General features: G+C 45.3%; 1 protein-coding gene across 2 annotated transcripts; it reads left to right on the plus strand.

Annotated features, from left to right (window-relative positions):
- The first annotated feature begins 1,201 nt into the window (after positions 1–1,201).
- Positions 1,202–6,952, plus strand: LOC134392018 (uncharacterized). 2 transcript variants are annotated; one of them, XM_063115967.1, is made up of 3 exons: positions 1,202–2,037; positions 4,291–4,437; positions 5,214–6,952. In XM_063115967.1, exons 1-3 carry the CDS (start codon positions 1,608–1,610, stop codon positions 5,810–5,812), a joined length of 1,176 nt encoding a protein of 391 aa, XP_062972037.1. In that variant the 5' UTR covers positions 1,202–1,607; the 3' UTR covers positions 5,813–6,952. The 2 variants fall into 2 exon arrangements, with proteins under 2 accessions (XP_062972037.1, XP_062972038.1); XM_063115968.1 differs by lacking the exon at positions 4,291–4,437 and having other exon boundaries at positions 1,203–2,037.
- Positions 6,953–18,512: the final 11,560 nt, after the last annotated feature.

Raw genomic sequence — 18,512 nt, forward strand, 5'->3', positions numbered from 1 at the left:
GGGTTTGACCAGGTAAAAGGTCGTGGCTCACCCTCCCAAGCCCTCTTGCTTTCGCTGCTGCACGGAGGACAAGCTGCCCACGGAAGAGAAGCTTCTCCTCTTCCTGCTAGGAGCCCCGCGCTACGGCAACACAGTCCTTTTTAGGGCATTCAGCCCTCAGGTTTGGAGAAGGGGGGAGGGAAAGCCCAGCATCAACGGCCACCAGCGCCGGGTTACTTTCACTTTTGGTTTCGCCGCGTGCCTCTCACCTCCCTCCTCGAGCTGCGCCTTCTCTGTCTTCCTAGCCGCTCCCCGACCTCGCTGCCGCGGAGGCCCTCGTATCTCCACCTATCCTTGCCGGCTCCCTGGGCAGCCGCCTCGAACCGCGGAGGCGCGCCCGGGCCTAACCGCGGCCCTAGCCTCCTCTTCCTCGCTGCGCCTTCACGGCCTGGTCGTTCCCCCTCTTCCTCGCGCTGCCACAGAGGCGCGCCCGGGCCTAGCCGCGGCCCTCGCCTCGTCCCTCCGTCTTTGGCTCCTTCCTGCTCGTTCCCCCTCTTCCTCGCGCTGCCGCAGAGGCGCGCCCGGGCCCAGCCGCGGCCCTTGCCACGTCCCTCCGTCCTCGGCTCCTTCCTCCGTCTTCGCAGCCACTCCCGGCTAGCTTTCGCGCGCTTCCACTTTCGGTTTCTAGTTAAACCACGTGTTCGTGCCCTTCGTGCCCATCAACCCCGGAAGTCGCCGCCGCGGACCCAGCCGCGGACCCGGTGCCCCGGCCCAGTTGCGGCCACGTGGTCGGCCCAATCCGCCGCTTCCCTTCCTCACCTGGCCGCACGGCGGCGGCGCCACCTCGAAACGCTTTGGGGCCTCCCGCCTACGGTCGCTCCTCGCCTGGCTGCGCCGTTAGCTGCGGCCTGGAAAGGCAGCCCCCGCTGACCAAGCTGCGGCTTCCACTTCCCCAGGGACACGCTTCTGGCCACGTGGGTGGGCTTTCGGCCCGACTGCTCGCCAGCCTGCGCACACGCAAGCGCGGCTCTCGCCGGCTCCTTCTCATTTGCTTGAGGCTTGGCTTGGCACCAACTTATTGTACATAGTTCCCTCCCTTCTTGTTTAGAGCAGGGCCAGCTTAATTCATAGGCATTAGGAGCCTTGTTGCCGGGGGTGGACTCGATTGGCAGCGTACCGCGCCTGCGCCTTGGAGTGGACCCTCCCGCGGGCAAGTGTTGCAGCAACGTGTGTGGGGTTGTGGGAGCCGCGTGCTCTGGGAGGCGGCTGCGTTAGCCACCCGGGCCGCGGAGGCCTGCTGCTTCCTCGGCGTGGCCTGGTGTGCTGCTGGGATCACCAATTTGGTTTTCTCGCAGTAGACGAGGCCTGCTCTCACTTGGTCGCAAGGAGTGGTGAGTGCTGCACCAGTAGAAGAGCTCGTCTGCTCCTGCAGGCCGCGTGCTCTCCTGGCCAGTACCACAAGTTCGTTCCTGGCTGTGGTGTGCGTGTGCGTGTGCGTTTCAGTCCGCCCCACGCTCCAGCAGTTGCCTTTGCCTTGCGTTGAGCTCCTGCTATTTAGCAGTATAGAACCACGCGGCAGCTTACACAGCTGAGGCTTATTCCCAGATACAACCTTCAGAATAAGCACGATGCCCCCCAAAAAAGGATTAGGCGGCACCAAGGGGAAAGGAAAAGCCCCCCGTTCCCAGCCTAAAAGAGTTAGGCACCGGGATGATTCCTCAGAAGAAGAGTTAGATCCTCAGGTGGCCGCCTTACTAGCGAAGGTGCAGGCTCTAGAAAGGAGTAGGGGGATAGATCCTACACCAATAGCGCACCCTCAGCCACGGAGCGCGAGGCCCCGAGAAACACGCAACCAAACCCAGGCTAATCTAATTCAATCTCTAGCAGCTAGAATTGAAGCCATCGAGCCTCAGCCTGCCCGGACGGAGGAACAGCTCGATACCTCTGCGCGAGATACCATCATGTGCAGCGCGGAGCCCAGCTTTTCTCGGCAGCAGACACAAGCTCCGCCAGAGGGGACGCAGCATACAACCATCGTCCCTGCCCTGCAAAACTCAGGTATGCCTCCTGCTATGCATACGCCACAGCCTATGAACCCATGGGGTTGGTTCCCCTGGTTACCCAACATGCCCTGGTCTCAAATGCACATGCCCACCCCACCCAGTGACACGGGGCGTGCCATTGCACCAGCTATCCTGCCCACCAACATTGCTGTGGCCACCACAGGGGGTGCAGCGTTTAACGCCAGACATATCGCTCCCCCCATCGCAGGCGAGAGCAGCACACAACACTCCCAAACTGACATACCTAACGCCACACCTTCCACAGTTACCACCGCTTGCGCTTCGGTATGGCAAGGACCACAGGGCGGCGGACTCGTAATCGAGTGCGACACCTCCGCTAACCCCGATCCATTTTCCGGGGCAGAGCGAAATGTATTACCTAAGGGTTGCGCATCTACACCGTTAGGTTACCACTTACTCCCTTCCACTAAGGAAAAAATAGTGAGAGGTGAATATGTAGACATCTTCTCCTTGCTCTTCAGGGAGCTAGAAACCAGTGAGATTGAGAAATTATCTGAGAAAGAGCTGGAGCAGATTAGGAGACGCAAAGCAGCCCGAACTTGGGCTAATTGGCTACCAGGCTTCTTAATATACATGGCTGTATTGCAGCAGCGTTTTCCCACAAAGGCTTTTGTGTTAACTAAGTATCTTGACATGATATACCGGGCATACATGGAGTATGAGGGCGGGGCTTGGCTTGCCTATGATGAGGCCTTCCGTAAAAAGGCGGCCTTCGATCATTCAGTACACTGGGATATAAGGGATCATGATTTATGGTTGCAGTTCATGACCCCTGCCAGACCAGTGTCAGGCGATAGGGCTGATAGTGGCCACGTTCTTGCCAAGAGTCAACCCGCCTCCTCTAAAGGGAGCGCGGGGCGGGAGGTTCAATCACGCCCGCCTTGCTGGGAGTACAATTCCAAAGGAATGTGCTTACGCTCACCGTGTAAGTATAGACATGACTGCTTGGCATGTGGCGGATCACACCCCTCATCCAATTGCCAAAAAACGCGATCGCACAGGAACGCTTTTAAGGACGGCCCCGGGGGAAAGCGACAAGGAGGACATAATCAACAGCCTCCTTCTAAAGGGCCCCAGCCCAGTTAAATTAGGCCCCCTCGCATCCTGGCTCGCTAACTACCCCAGTAGACAGGATGCTATCTTGCTACTTTCCGGTTTCACCTATGGTTTCCGCATTCCCTCTCTTGGTATCCGGACCCCTTCAGTCGCCAACAACCACAACTCAGTGAATAGCATGGAAGCCCTTGTAAAAGAAAAGATAGACAAGGAATTAGCAGCTGGTCGCACGGTTCGAGAAATTCAGTTCTTTTCTCGAGTGGGCGCTGCACACCAGAACGGGCTGTGCAAACTCCATTCATTATCTAGTTGATTTTTTTTGTTGTTGTTGTTGTTCCTCGGCCCCTCTGACACAAACCTTTGCTCTCACACTATGAAGGAGTTTGGCATCCTTACAACACACCTAGGCATTCCCTTAGCGCATGAGAAGACGGAAGGCCCCACTACAATTATAACATTCCTTGGAATTGAATTAGATTCCAGAGAGCAATGTTGCAGATTACCCGCAGACAAATTGCACAACCTCTGTCAACGTTTAAATCAAATGACAGAGGCTAAAAAGGATACCTTACGACAACTCCAAGAAGTGGTGGGCCATCTTAATTTCGCATGTAGAGTCATAGCCCCCGGCAGGGCATTCACACGTCAATTATGTGATGCCATGATGGGCCTTAAACGCCCTTATCATAGAGTCAGAGTAACAGAGGCGATGCGTGCTGATTTGCACATGTGGCAAACATTCCTATCCGAATTCAACGGAGTCTCATTTTGGAGGCAGGATCTGCTGCTCGAGGCCAAGATGCAGATCCATTCGGACGCATCTGGCGCTCTCGGCTTCGGCGTAATTTGGGGTGATAAATGGTGTGCCGAGAAATGGCCAACAGAATGGCAACAGTCAAACATTTCAGCGGATTTAACGTTCTTGGAATTTTTCCCGATTTACGTAGCCGCACACATTTGGCACAATGAACTATCGAACTCCGTTGTCTATTTCTGGTGTGACAATCAGGCAACAGTGCATGTTCTTAACACATTAACATCTCGCAACCCTCGGGTCATGAACCTTCTCCGTGCATTCACCTTACATTGCCTGCGTCATAATATCCTATTCCGCGCTCGGCATATACCCGGGCTGGATAACTCCATAGCTGACGCTTTATCGCGTCAGCAGGTGCTGCGCTTCAGAGACCTGGCACCATGGGCGCGCCAGCTGCCGGAGCCCATGCCTCCTGCCCTGTGGGACATTGGCAACGTGAAGTTGAGCGCGCGGTATGGCAATCAGTAGCACCGAGTACTAAGGCGTCTTACCAGCGCGCAGGTAATGAATTTCATGCATTTAGAATTTCCAAGCACCTCGCACTAGCATGGCCCATTCCCGTGGAACACATCCTGGAGTTCTGTGTATTAGCTCACAAGAATGGCCTTTCGCCACGAACTATATCCGGTAAGTTGGCCGCCGTAGCATTCTTAGCGAAGTTGCGGGACGTGCCTGACAATACAACTGACTTTAGGATTAGACAAGCCTTAAAAGGCTGGGCGAAGGCTGGGCCTCGGCCACAAGACCACCGACTTCCAATCACACCAGATGTGCTAGCCAAGCTGAAATTAAATTGGGCCAGCTGGTGCCACTCACCCTGTGAGGCTGCCTACTAGCGCGCTCAAAAAACAGACCTCTCTTACGATGCGTTGCAATACAGTGATCTAAGACTGACCAAGAAGGTAAAGGTGTTAACATTGTCTTGCGCCATGCCCCAGTTCAGGACATCTGTCCGGTCACTGCTTTGCAAACCTACATGAATTTAAGGGGCAGCGGTGAGGGTTACCTCTTCCGCCACGGCGACTTATTACCATTAACAAAATATCAATTTTGGACCGTCACTAAGAGGGCATTGCAGGCTTTAGGCCTGAAAGGGGCATCTTATGGCACTCACTCATTCCGAATCGGTGCGGCATCTACGGCTGCTAGTCTACAGCTTCCTCCGCAAACGATTCAAGACATAAGGCGGTGGAAATCAGTAGTGTTCAGGTCATACGTCCGGAAAATGCCAATCACATAGCTATATTTCTTGTGCCTAATGGTCATGTCTATTTTAGATTGCGAGGCACGACGGTCGCCTGTTCGCGTTGTCATATGCGGCCACAGCATGGTCTTCTGGGCCGGCAGAAGAGCAGCTACCTCTTCATTTGGATCCCAGCTGGGCTTCAGCCAACGCGCCAACATTCAGTGGTTGGGTAGACGCGGAATGCGTTGGGAACGATTGCTCCCCACTTTATTTCAGGACACACCTGCAGCGGCGCCACCCCAGGTTCTCATCATCCACCTTGGAGGAAATGACCTGGGGCTCCTCAAGGGCAAGGCATTAATTTTGCAGGCTATTGCCGATTTCAAGATCATTCGGCAGCGGTGGCCCAGAGTGCGCATTGTGTGGTCCTGCATACTACCCAGATTTATATGGCGATCCGGCGACATTAAGCCTATGGAGAGGGCCCGGCGGCGGGTCAATAGCGAAATATTCCGCGAACTAAGCAGACATGGGGATCTCAGCATCACACATCCCACCATTACACTGACACGGAGGGAGCTTTATCGACAGGATGGCGTACACCTGTCGGACATTGGTAACGATTTATTTTTGTACGATCTGCAAAGGGCCCTAGGTGTTGTTTTAGGTAGTTGGGGGGTGAGCGACTAAGCAAGTGGCTTGCCGCCCCCTGTGGCAGGTAGGGAAGGGCATCCAGAGGGAATATAATGGCGAGCTTCCAAGGCACTGTTACAGTGATAGGTGACTCCCGAGGGCTCTCAGTGTTGAGCCTTGTGGCCAGGCTGGGGGATAAGGATCACCTTTGAGGCCGACCTCTCTCACCCACCTTGAGCCCGATGGGGGCATGGGTTGGGGGTGACAAGGGAAGGTCTCCCACCCCACGCAGGGGATGGACAGCCGGGCGGCGATACTGAGCGCCACCCGCTGGCCATGGAAAGCTCGCCCTATCGCTTAGTAAGGCCTGATGCAGGCCTGGCTGGATGCCCGGTTGGAACCCTTTGCAGATCTTGAATAAATGTGGCCCAGTTTAACTCCAGCACTTGTGTCGTCTCTTATTTCTTGCGTCCGTCCCACAAGGCCCATTCTGCCATGCCCGGCAAAGCCTGGGCATGGGGAGGGATTTGTGGGCGGGGTAAGAGAGAGACGGGGCCATCCTGCTGATGCAGGATTTTGCGTCATTAAGGCTGGGAGGGGTTTGACCAGGTAAAAGGTCGTGGCTCACCCTCCCAAGCCCTCTTGCTTTCGCTGCTCCCTCCCTCCCTCCCTGTAGACAGTGTGATATATTGGTCGCCATTAGGGGGCCGAGTAGGAATTTTTTGCTCATGCTCTGATTTGGGCGTGAGTTGTTTCGCCTACTCCATACTGTAAGACATCAGGGGAGTATAACTAGGTCAATTTGGCTGCGCTTTAATTTGGTCACGTAACTTTTGGCAGGTAGGGAAGGGCATCCAGAGGGAATATAATGGCGAGCTTCCAAGGCACTGTTACAGTGATAGGTGACTCCCGAGGGCTCTCAGTGTTGAGCCTTGTGGCCAGGCTGGGGGATAAGGATCACCTTTGAGGCCGACCTCTCTCACCCACCTTGAGCCCGATGGGGGCATGGGTTGGGGGTGACAAGGGAAGGTCTCCCACCCCACGCAGGGGATGGACAGCCGGGCGGCGATACTGAGCGCCACCCGCTGGCCATGGAAAGCTCGCCCTGTCGCTTAGTAAGGCCTGATGCAGGCCTGGCTGGATGCCCGGTTGGAACCCTTTGCAGATCTTGAATAAATGTGGCCCAGTTTAACTCCAGCACTTGTGTCGTCTCTTATTTCTTGCGTCCGTCCCACAATTACCTTTCTGTTCCCACTAGACACTTTCCAATCCAAACCAATGTGAGATGCTAGAGAAGGGGAGTGATGGGTAAAGACAGGAGTGGGAGATCAGTTAAATGGCAATGTAAAAATGGCCCAAAAAAACAAAAAACAAACCAAGCAGTGAAGGAAGACAGATGGCTGTAATGAGCTCTAATGGTAGGAGATGCAAAAAGGGCCTGAGTCAAGGAACGAAAGCTGTAATCTCTGGATTTTAAAAAATGATGCCAGAGTTGTGAAAAGAACATGAAGATGGCATGGATAGAAAAAAGGAAAGCTAAGTGGGAGCAAGTGAATGAAGATCTTTTTTAAAAAGTCAGGTACAAGAATATAAGAAGAGGCAGCCACTGAAGAGACTAGAAAAAAATGAGGAACATCGTCACCATAACAAGTGGGACAGATTAAGTAAGCGAAAGAATTCAAACCAGAAGATGTTTGGGAGAAAAAGAAAAAGGGCCAAGCATGTTACAATATTAAGTCCAAGAGATAATGAGAAAAATCAAGCTGAGTTTAAAGTTGGATCAAAAGAGAAAAGGGGGCAAATTTTGTAGGTATTACAAAGATGAAAGGAACAAGATTTAGCAATTGAGAGGAATTGTGGGGATGGGGAAAAATAACAAGATCAATATTGAAGTAATGAGATTGTGCAATGGGAAAAAAACCCCAGATTTAACTACTAGAAGAAAAAGGGAGAGAAAGGAGGAGGAAGAAGGGAGAGCAGAAATTCACTTTTTTAAGATATGAGAAGTAATCAGGTAGGAAAAGGCAAAGAGGACATCAAAATCTTATTTAAGGAAGAACTGAGAACATGCTGAGCTGAAGGTCATTGGCATTCTAAATTCATCAGCCCTTTATTATTTATTTATTATTACTTATTTAGAATATTTATATACCGCTCCCCATTGAAAAATTTCGTAGCGGTGCACAAGGTAAAATGAAAATAAAAACAGAATAAAACAGTTAAAATAAAATTTAAAAAGAAGCAAAAACAGAAATCCAAGGCTGCATGTTAAAGAAAGGCTTCTTGGAATAAAGATGTTTTCAGGAGGCGCCGAAAGGAGTACAAGGTTGGCGCCTGCCTGACCTCCAGAGGCAGGGAATTCCACAGGAGGGGCGCCACCACGCTGAAGGCTCTTCCCCTGGTGGATTCCAATCGGAGGATGGATCTATGTGGAACCACCAGGAGCAGGTGATCCAGTACTTGAACTTTGGGTTTTTTGGTGTAATTCTCCTTCTCTTCCTATCTTCATTATACATTTATGTTTCTTCTCTCTCACTAATTTTCATGCTGCATGAAATGTATGATGTAGTGGTCAGAGCGTTGGACTACGATTGGTAAGTCCTTGAACCTGGGAAAACTTTCAGTGTAACCTACCCCACATGGTTGTTGTGAGGATAAAAATGAGAAAGATCATGTATGCAGCCTTGAGCTATTTGGTGGGGGGATGTAACATCAATGAAATAAATAATAAATATTACTTCTCTTCTTCAGGCAAGATCTAGTTTTTCTCTTTTAAATACCCATTCTCAATTCCACATACGAGTGGGAGGCAGAAGAGTGAAGGTGGACCCTCCCTGTTCTTCCCTTCCCTGAAACCTTTCAAAGATATTTTAAATGTTTGCCAGCATTAGCATTATAAGTGTGTCTTTTAATAGCAACATACTGATAAATATACAACCCAACATACTCTATATTGATTTGAAAACTACACTGAAACTCATATTGTTAGAAAAAGGCCTAACGATGGCTTGTATAATAATCACTGAAAAGAAATACATTATCTGATAACCTAAGAATAGTAGCATGAAAATCACACACTGTAAACTTATTTCCATTTGCTGAGAAGTTGTTTCATGCTCCACTGAATTAATTCTTCACATTTTTTGAGAAGTCTGGAAATAAGTCCTATCTTTTGCAATTACAAGTGGTCATGTTATAGCTACAGCGCTTTCAATTTTAAGACATTTACATATGTAACAGTACTAAAAGTATATCATGTGCTTAGTCTTTTTGTCTTGGCAAACATGTAGATTCGAAAATGTAGCTAAGGCTTCAGTTTTCACATACCAAACAGGTTCTTGGGTCTTTAAATAAAATACCATATATTATCATGAGTCACTGTAGTCCAATTTTGATAAGAGAGCCACTCACGTAGATTTACATTTTTCAAATGCATTCATTTACATGAACAATATTCAACCATATTTTATTTAGTAGATACTTATACTTTTTTTTGAACACTCACTTAACTTGAGCCCGATATCCTCCCAGAGTGCAGGACACGGAATCACGGGCTCAAGTTAAAGGAAGCTAGATTCCAGCTGGACATCAGGAAAAACTTCCTGACTGTTAGAGCAGTATGACAATGGAATCAGTTACCTAGAGAGGTTGTGGGCTCTCCCACACTAGAGGCCTTCAAGAGGCAGCTGGACAACCATCTGTTAGGGATGCTTTAGGGTGGATTCCTGCATTGAGCAGGGGGTTGGACTCGATGGCCTTGTAGGCCCCTTCCAACTCTGCTATTCTATGATTCTATGGTTCTATATCTTAAATCTTCTGAGAAAGAAGTACACCTTTTACAAGTGATTTGATGTTATGACTGAAGACTTATCAGTACAATCCTGCAAGGCAGGCGTAGGCAGTATGTGGCCCTCCAGATGCAGTTGGACTGCAATTCTTATCAGCCCTAGTGTAAGGGATCAGAGGGGTTTGCCACCCCCTACCAAGCACCAGACAAATATTCATGGCACTGATGGATTTCGTTGCGTATCCCCGGGCTCTCATGCCATTGAGAACAACAAGGGCAGGGCGGTCATGAACAGCAATGGCTCAAACTGATGATGTCACCAGCTGCTGCTTGCTTCATCAGCCAGAATGAGCATCACCTGAAGTTAGGCAGCAGCAAACGGGAGTGGGGGGAACAAGGAGAATAAAAGGAAAACAAGGGACAAGGAGGGATCTTGCTGAGAGAGGAAAGAGAATGGCCAAGGAAAAGGACAATGAAGGAGGAAAACAAAGCTGGACAGAAAGGAAGAAATTACAACCACCCCATTCTGAGAGCAAAGTTGGCACAACCAAAGAGGTGAGAGGCAGAAGCATAGCACCTATATGTATATGGAAAATGACTCCAAAAGATGAGCCGGAAGTCTTCTTGAACACTTTCTATAGAGTGGCCAAAGCAGTGCGGTGGTCCTAGGTTCATTAGGCCCTTGATATTAACCCCATGCCTCATGGGACCTGCCCAAGATGATGTCAATATGCTAACACCTGCTGAAGCAGGACAATATGATATGGTAAAAGCCACCATCTTAAGGATTTTACACGTGACTGAAGAAAGAGCAGAGAAGAATGAGAGGGGCTACATTTGCTCTGATTCCCAACCACGAGTAGTAGGCCAAAAAAAATTGATGAATAGCTTGAGCTGAAGCCCACCGCCCGCACCTCAGAACAAATAGTTGAGGTGGTCCTTTTGTGGACATAATGCCAACTGCAGCTGAAAAAAATGGGTTAAATGTCAAAACCTACAGACATTAGGACAGTCTATTCAATTAATGGAGACTTATGTAGCTGCAGAAGAACTGGAAGACATGGGGTCACAATCAATGCCTTTGTCAGGAGATGCACATTCCTGGAAAGGGCCAGACAGCAATATGCAAAACTGAGGAACAATAGCCGAGGCTGGAAGAGGTGACAAAGGAATACGCCTTAACAATGATAAATTGCATGCCATAACCAAGGGCCTGCTGTTGAAATTGATTGAGGGGACACTTGTTTGACACCTCAGCCCAATCTGAGGAAAAACAAAAAGAGCGGTGGTTGGTCCATCATTTGTTTTAAATGTAGAAAGGTTTTATTGGCCAGGCATATATGCCCAAGTCCAGTGATACTTAGAATCATAGAATAGTAGAGTTGGAAGGGGCCTATAAGGCCATCGAGTCCAACCCCCTGCCCAAAGCAGGAATCCACCCTAAAGCATACTTGACAGATGGTTGTCCAGCTGCCTCTTGAAGGCCTCTAGTGCGGGAGAGCCCACAACCTCCCTAGGTAACTGGTTCCATTGTCGTACTACTCTAACCGTCAGGAGGTTTTTCCTGATGTCCAGCTGGAATCTGGCTTCCTTTAATTTGAGCCCATTATTCCGTGTCCTACACTCTGGGATGATCAAGAAGAGATCCTGGCCCTCCTCTGTGTGACAACCTTTTAAGTATTTTAAGTATTTGATGCCCAGAATGCCAGAAGAATCAAGGGAAAGGGAGTCCTGCCAGACCCTTAATCCTTCTTCCCAATATGGGATAGCCCTTTACGTTTCACCTCTAACAACATTAATGAAGCCCAGTTTGCATGACATGGTGCTGTTTGTCATGGATGATTTAACCCACAAGAAGCTTTTAAAAGTATGCAAAGTTATAACAGAAGATACTAATACAAAATGACTATAATCTGAATCCAAAAGGATGAAAAGTTTATATTCACATTTTGCTTGAGATCGTTAAGGCCTGTATAGAATGTACAATAGCAGATGAGTGAATCAAACTAATGGTATCCTCTGATACACGACACTTCAGTTGGGCTATACCAGGATAACTACAGAAATGTAAAATGCCAGGTCTTTTGGGGGGAAAAACTTTAAGGATGCAATCCTATACATGTTTAGATAGAAAAACGTCCTACTAGCATTCTCCAGCCTGCCATGGCTGGGAAATACTGGAAACTGTTGGACTTTTTTCTGTCAAAATATGCATAGGCTTGTGCCCTTACAGTATTAAAATCGGTTGTCAAACTACATTTTCAGAGAAGTTATTAGCAGCTACAAAAAAGAAAATAAGGCAAAGATCTTTTTCAACATGAAGAATGAAAGGGAAACAAGATTTCTAAAAAATTAACCAAAATATCTGTAAGTAAGGTTAATCTACTTAAACTAGTTTCTAACATTTTTAAGGCAGCCCAGTTTGTTGTTGTTTATTCGTTCAGTCGTTTCCGACTCTTCGTGACTTCATGGACCTGCCCACGCCAGAGCTTTCTGTCGGCTGTCGCCACCCCTAGCTCCCCCAAGGTCAAGTCTGTCCAGTACTAAGCACAAATTGTCAACCAGTCTACCTATTCGTTCAATCCAGTGGTTTTCAAATTAAATATTAACCTTCCCATAGTCATTTTTACAATTATTACTATAAATATCTTGCTGCTCAAAATGTTTTATATAAACGTTGTAGCCACTTGAGCTGGTATAGTCCAACTGAAGTCAAGTATGTTAGTTTAAGCAGCTTATGGTTTGTCATTTATTTTGCTGATAGACAAAAATGGCAAGCTGCATTCACTAAACCAGGAAATAATGACAATGCCCATGTATCAGTCTTTCCTTTTGCAAGAAATACAAACAAAAAAGAATCCTATTCTGCCTTTGTATTCCTCTCTGATCTTCAAAACGGGATTATATGAAGGAAAAAACACACTTATTTTCAGATATGTCTACCTCCATTGGAAGAAAGAAAATACCCATCAATGTTCACACTGCAATAATTCAAGATTGCAGCACTACATGTATAGGGTTTTTGTGTGTGTTTCCTTATATAGATAGGAAGGACAAAAAGGCTTTGAAGAAACATATGCACTTGTTCAACTGTTTTAATAATCTCATTTAAATAATTAAATTCCAAAATAAATAAGGGTTTGCACAGATGTTATATAGTTAATTATTTTGTTTTCAATGTTTTCAGTTTTAATATATTTGTTTAAAGATGCTGTTTTTAGTAGTTCATACTCCTTCTGTATGAACATGAAAGTGCTCCTCTTTGTTTAAGGTGTAAAATGTTTGCCCATTCTTATCCTACACAAATACTTGGTTCTGATCCATGTTTACTAAGCACACACATGACAAGAGGGATTTGCATGTTTTTTTTAAGCTTAATACTGGCAATACTGAACAAGTGCCCTACACCAGGTATCAGTCAAAAGATTCATACCATCTAAAATACTTCAAAAATAAAAAAATATAGACTGTGGAACCTAAGAGTGCGGATAATGAACACCAGTGAAGCGGCAATTTTACAACAATATTCATTTACAGCAAGCAGGAATCTTTTCTTGATTACTGCTGTCACAAAGATACCTTTATTTCAAAATATTTAATAGGTCCTCACACATATTCTTAGAGTGAGGCAAAAGAATTTGAACTTTGATAAAAATTGATGGAATTTGAGCTAGCAGTATCTGATCAAGAATGATCTTGGGGTTGTGGTGAACAGCTCAATGAAAATGTCAGACCAGCATGCAGCTGCTGTGAAAAAGGCAAATTCCGTGGTAGGCATAATTAGGAAAGGAATTGAGAATAAAACTGCCAATATCATACTGCCATTATACCAACCTATGGTGACCACACTTGGAATACTGTGTAGAGTCCTTGTTACGACACACACAAAAAGATATTGTAGAGTTGGGCAGAGTTGGGAAAAGTGCAGAAAAGTACAACTAAAGTGATCAAGGGGCTAGAGCAACTCCTCTATGAGGGAAGGTTACAACATTTGGGATTGTTTAGCTTGAAGAAAATGTGAGTAAGGGAAGATATGACAGAGGCATACAAAATTATGCATGGGTGAAAAAAGTGGCTAAGAGACATTTTTCTCCCTCTCTCATAATAGTAGAACCCAATGGGGTCATCCCATGAAGTTGATTGGTGGGAGATTCGAGACAAATAAAAGGACTTCTTCACACTGCACGTAGTTAAATTATGGAGTTCGCTACCGCAAATGTAGTGATGGCCACCAATTTGGATGGCTTTAAAAGGCAGACACATTCCTGATGGGAATGCTGTCAATGAATCTAATCCTGATGGATATATGCTACCTCCAGTATTAGAAGCAGTGTGCCTATGTATACCAGTTGCTGGGGAATATGGGCGGGAGGGTGCAATTGCACTCATATCCTGCTTTTGGATTTCCTCTGGGCAGCTGGTTGGCCACTTTGTGAACAAAATGCTGGACTAGATGAACGTTTGGTCTGATTCAGGATGGCTCTTATGTTCTGCGGTGTCACTGTTGACACTGATCTACAAAAGGATACCATTCTCTTTCATACCATGATTCCACATTCTACGTTGATCCTTATGTCATCTTCCACCACTGTTATTTTATTTTATTTATTACATTTTTATACCGCCCAATAGCCGAAGCTCTCTGGGCGGTTCACAAAAATTAAAACCACAATAAAACAACCAACAGGTTAAAAGCACAATTACAAAATACAGTATAAAAAGCACACCCAGGATAAAAACCACGCAGCAAAATTGATATAAGATTAAAATACAGAGTTAAAACAGTAAAATTTAAATTTAAGTTAAAATTAAGTGTTAAAATACTGGGAGAATAAAAAGGTCTTCAGCTGGCGACGAAAGGAGTACAGTGTAGGCGCCAGGAAACAGAAACAGCTTTCTATCCTATAGATATTTTCATTGTTCTTACATTGCGGATACCTTTCTAGAACAGAGCTTTATTTAGATTCAGAGTAACTAGAGTGAAATGTACTACATCCATCAGTAGGTTTATATAATATAGGGCACTAAGGGCCACTTCAGTCATACATTACATCCCACATGAAGGGGTTGCTGAGAACCATGTGGTGGAACTCCACGTGTGTCAGTCTCATGATGTGAAAAGTTCCATGATGACGTGGAAAATCAACAGGAACCTGGGGTATTTACGAGACTCTCTACATGATAACCTAGCCACAGTAGTGCACACACTGGTAACTTTCCCAATTAAACTACTGCAATACACTCTACGTGGGGCTGCCCCTGAAGTTGCAACTCAGAAGTTGCAACTAGTGCAAAATGCAGCAGCTAGACTGCTGACTGGTACATCTCACAGAGACCATATAAAACTGGTCTTAAAGGAATTGCACTGGCTGCCTATACATTTCCAGTCAGAATTCAAGGTGTTCATAATGACGTTTAAAGCCCTAAACGACTTGGGACCTCAATACTTGAGGGAGCTTCTCTCCCTATTTATGCCTTCCTGAGACTTGAGATCTGTTGGAGGAGCCCTCCTCCGCATCCCACCAATGCGAGACATGCGCTATGGTGGGACGTGGGAGAGGGCTTTCTCTGTTGTTATTATTATTATTATTATTATTATTATTATTATTATTTATTTATTTATTTATATAGCACCATTGTGGCACTTCAGCTGTGGAATGCCCTCCCCTTGGAGGCCCGACTGGCACCAGCATCATTTTGGCACCAAGTAAAGGCACGGCTTTTTAACAAAGCCTTTGATGGCTAAATTCACCAAGCCAGTACATCATTTTAATTGTTTTATTGGTTTTACTGTTTTTAAATTCTATACTGGTTTTAACTTATTGTTTAACTTGTTTTTAGCTGTGTATATTTATTCTTTGTATGATTTTATCTGTATGCCGCCCTGAGGTCCTTGTGATATAGGGCAGGATACAAATATTTTAATAAATAAATGATCAGCACATATAATAAGAGACTTTCAAACATTACATGGGTTCTGTAACATGCAAAGTGTCCTGAAATACACAGCTACTGTCCCAGATTAATAAATGTGAAAGGCAACAAATCAATGTTAGTGATATGAAGACACATAATAGTTTTGTAGTGCCACTCATTGGATACTATTCAACTGTGCCCCTGAGCTGTTATAAACCAACACTTGCATAACATAACTAATACTTACTTGGGCAATGAAAAAAACCCAGCAATTTGCCATCAATTTTTTCAAATTGCCACTATTAACAAAGAATAGGATGCTCCAAGTTACATTTTTACTTTGTGTTGCCCTCCACATTGGCATTGTAGTTACAGTAGTTCATTGCTCTATCACACACACACACAAATCTTGATCAAACAGCTGAGGTTTCACATAACAAAATACCTGTAACCTTACTACCCCAGGCATCAATTAGCACATTTATTAGATTATACCTCCAACCTTTGTTTGTAGGGCTGAGCTAATTAGTTTCATTTCCATCACTAGAAATCTTGATAGATTAGCGGTCACTCTTAGCAAGTCTGGCTTTCTGCCATTTTGTAAGACTAGATTTAACAAAGAATTCAACGTATTAAAAAGAATGTCTATGAAGAATACATTTAGAATACTTATTATCTAATTAACGCTTTCCCAGTTAAGCAGGAGTCAGGAATAGTTTCCTGAACTAACCTGTTCTTCCTGTTGTCTGCATATTCTAACATTTTAATTTTCAAATCAAGAGGAGTCAGCAATTGTCTGTAGTCAAAAACTGTATAGTATTTCACATAAAAGGTATTATGTAAATTTAGAATAAATAAGTTATAGTTGAGCATATTAATTCATTTACTAGTTTAATTTGTCACAGCACATTAAGCATTACCAACTGTCCTGAATTATATTATACTGAGGTATTGTTTGGGCTAAAGTCCCATTTTGCTGGGCAACATAAGAAATAACTCCTGCTTGTATGGAAAATCTTTCAGGCTTCATACTAAAGTCCAAGATCTTATGCTAGGAAAATGAAAAGCAATCTGAGTACATTTGCTTCAGACAGTCCAGAGGTACAAATGAAAACAAATACTTAGGTTGGGTACCTAGCCCTTTAGCATCATTTTAAAACTCATAAATATTTCCTACAGAACATTTGCATTCTTATCCAGCAATTTCTTATGGGCATGGGCGCTCCGAATTAGGGCAATGACATCTGATAAGTTGGATTTCCACAGAGAACAAGTGATGAGAAATCAGTCACTTCCATTGGGCTCATTGGCTGGCATGCCTCATTGAAGGATTTTGGAAATCTTAACTTGAAATTATGCATTTCCCTACTAATAATGTGAAGCGCATACAAGTATTCAGACCACAGCTGCCAAATAAAGCCAAACTGCTGGCGTGGTGCTCTATAGTTTGCAGCTGAATAAGCTATAACAAACTGTTTCCCCCAGTGCTTTTTCAAGTAAGCTTTTACCACCTTTTTTTCTAACAAAGGGGGTGAAACATTTGCGGGGGGGGGGGAGTTTTTCCATATAGTGCTTGACTTAATATAACACATTTGGTATGAGTGGGGGGGGGGGGGAGTGGCAATCAGACAACAAAACTTTTTCCAAAATTGAAAGCACTACTGATTACGAGTCAAAATGCATTCATGTGTCTTAGCTGAATATATCCAAATCACATTTTGCTGGTTAGCAACTTTGTTTGAAATATATCAGTCTTCAGTTATATTTTATTTCCACCTATTTATATAATTTCATCCATTGCTGATGATGGTTTGGACAGGGAAAGGATTAAATCTGCATATTTTAAGTATTATTGCAACACATAATTTATATGTGCAGTAATAGGCATAGAAGATTTTTACTTGAGTCTAAGAAGCCAGACAGGTCCTTGATGCAGAAGCACCCTCTAACGGCTGCACAATGGCCTACATGCTGGAATAAAGCTTTCTGATCATGAAGAATACTAAGGAGATATGCAACAAAGAGTTGATCAGCCAGCATGCACCCACATGTGCATACACGTTATTATGGCTGGAGTACTCAATATAAAAAAGAGAAAGATAAAGCTAGTATGCAGTTTACAAAGCTAAACAGTTCTTCATATCTTGTGACTTCATCAGTTTCATGAGATGCAGAAATCAATTCAAATTCTGCTACTTATGCAACTATGAAAGGCAGAGAAACTCTGCATATAAAGGTTCCCAGGATCAATCGCTGGCATCTCCAGGTAGGGTAGGAAAGAATCCTGCCTGAAACCTTGGAGGGCAAATGATACTCCGTGTAGACAATATCGCACTAGACAGGCCTGGTCTGACTTGGTATAAGACAGCTTGCTAAACTCCTCTGTCCCTTCCTCAAGTATATCTGGCCAAAATCATTACAAGTGTCTAGAAAAGGGCAGTGTGTGCGTGTGTGTAATCCACGAAAAATGAAAATAAATATGTTCAGATTCTAGCCACAAAGTGGCCTGGCCCTATACACAGTTTTCAGAGTGCCAGTACTTGAAAATAGGGATGATGGAAGAACTAATGGATTCAAGATAATACTCTCTTACAGGGGAAGGAAAAACAACAATATAAGGAAGTCGTTCTCCAGGTAAACAATCTGACTGAATCATACAATAGTAGAGTTGGAAGGGGGCAATAAGGCCATCAAGTCCAACCCCCTGCTCAATGCAGGAATCCACCTTAAAGCATACCTGACAGTAAGCCGTCCAGCTGCATCTTGAATGTCTCTAGGGTGGAAGAGCCCACGACCTCCATAGGTAATTGGTTCCATTGTTATACTGCTCTAACAGTCAGGATTTTTTTTACTGATGTTCTGCCAGAATCTGGCTTCCTGTAGCTTCAGCCCATTATTCCATGTCCTGAAATCTGGGATGATCAAGAAGAGATCCTTGCCCTCCTTTGTGTGATAGCCTTTCAAGTACTTGAAGAGTGCTATCATGTCTCCCCTCAGTCTTCTCTTCTCAAGGCTAAACATGCCCAGTTCACACAGTGGCCAACCAACAGTTGA

Source organism: Elgaria multicarinata, chromosome 2 (genome assembly GCF_023053635.1).
Source record: "Elgaria multicarinata webbii isolate HBS135686 ecotype San Diego chromosome 2, rElgMul1.1.pri, whole genome shotgun sequence".
In the NCBI taxonomy this organism is placed as follows: domain Eukaryota; kingdom Metazoa; phylum Chordata; class Lepidosauria; order Squamata; family Anguidae; genus Elgaria; species Elgaria multicarinata.

Excerpts from the sequence above, each read along its gene's own strand:
- LOC134392018 (XM_063115967.1), top strand. The coding sequence starts at position 1,608 with ATGCCCCCCAAAAAAGGATTAGGCGGCACCAAGGGGAAAGGAAAAGCC. Across the intron at positions 2,038-4,290 it reads CCCTGCCCTGCAAAACTCAG|GTGCTGCGCTTCAGAGACCT; the intron begins GTATGCCTCCTG and ends TCGCGTCAGCAG. Across the intron at positions 4,438-5,213 it reads GGCGTCTTACCAGCGCGCAG|ATTGCGAGGCACGACGGTCG; the intron begins GTAATGAATTTC and ends TGTCTATTTTAG.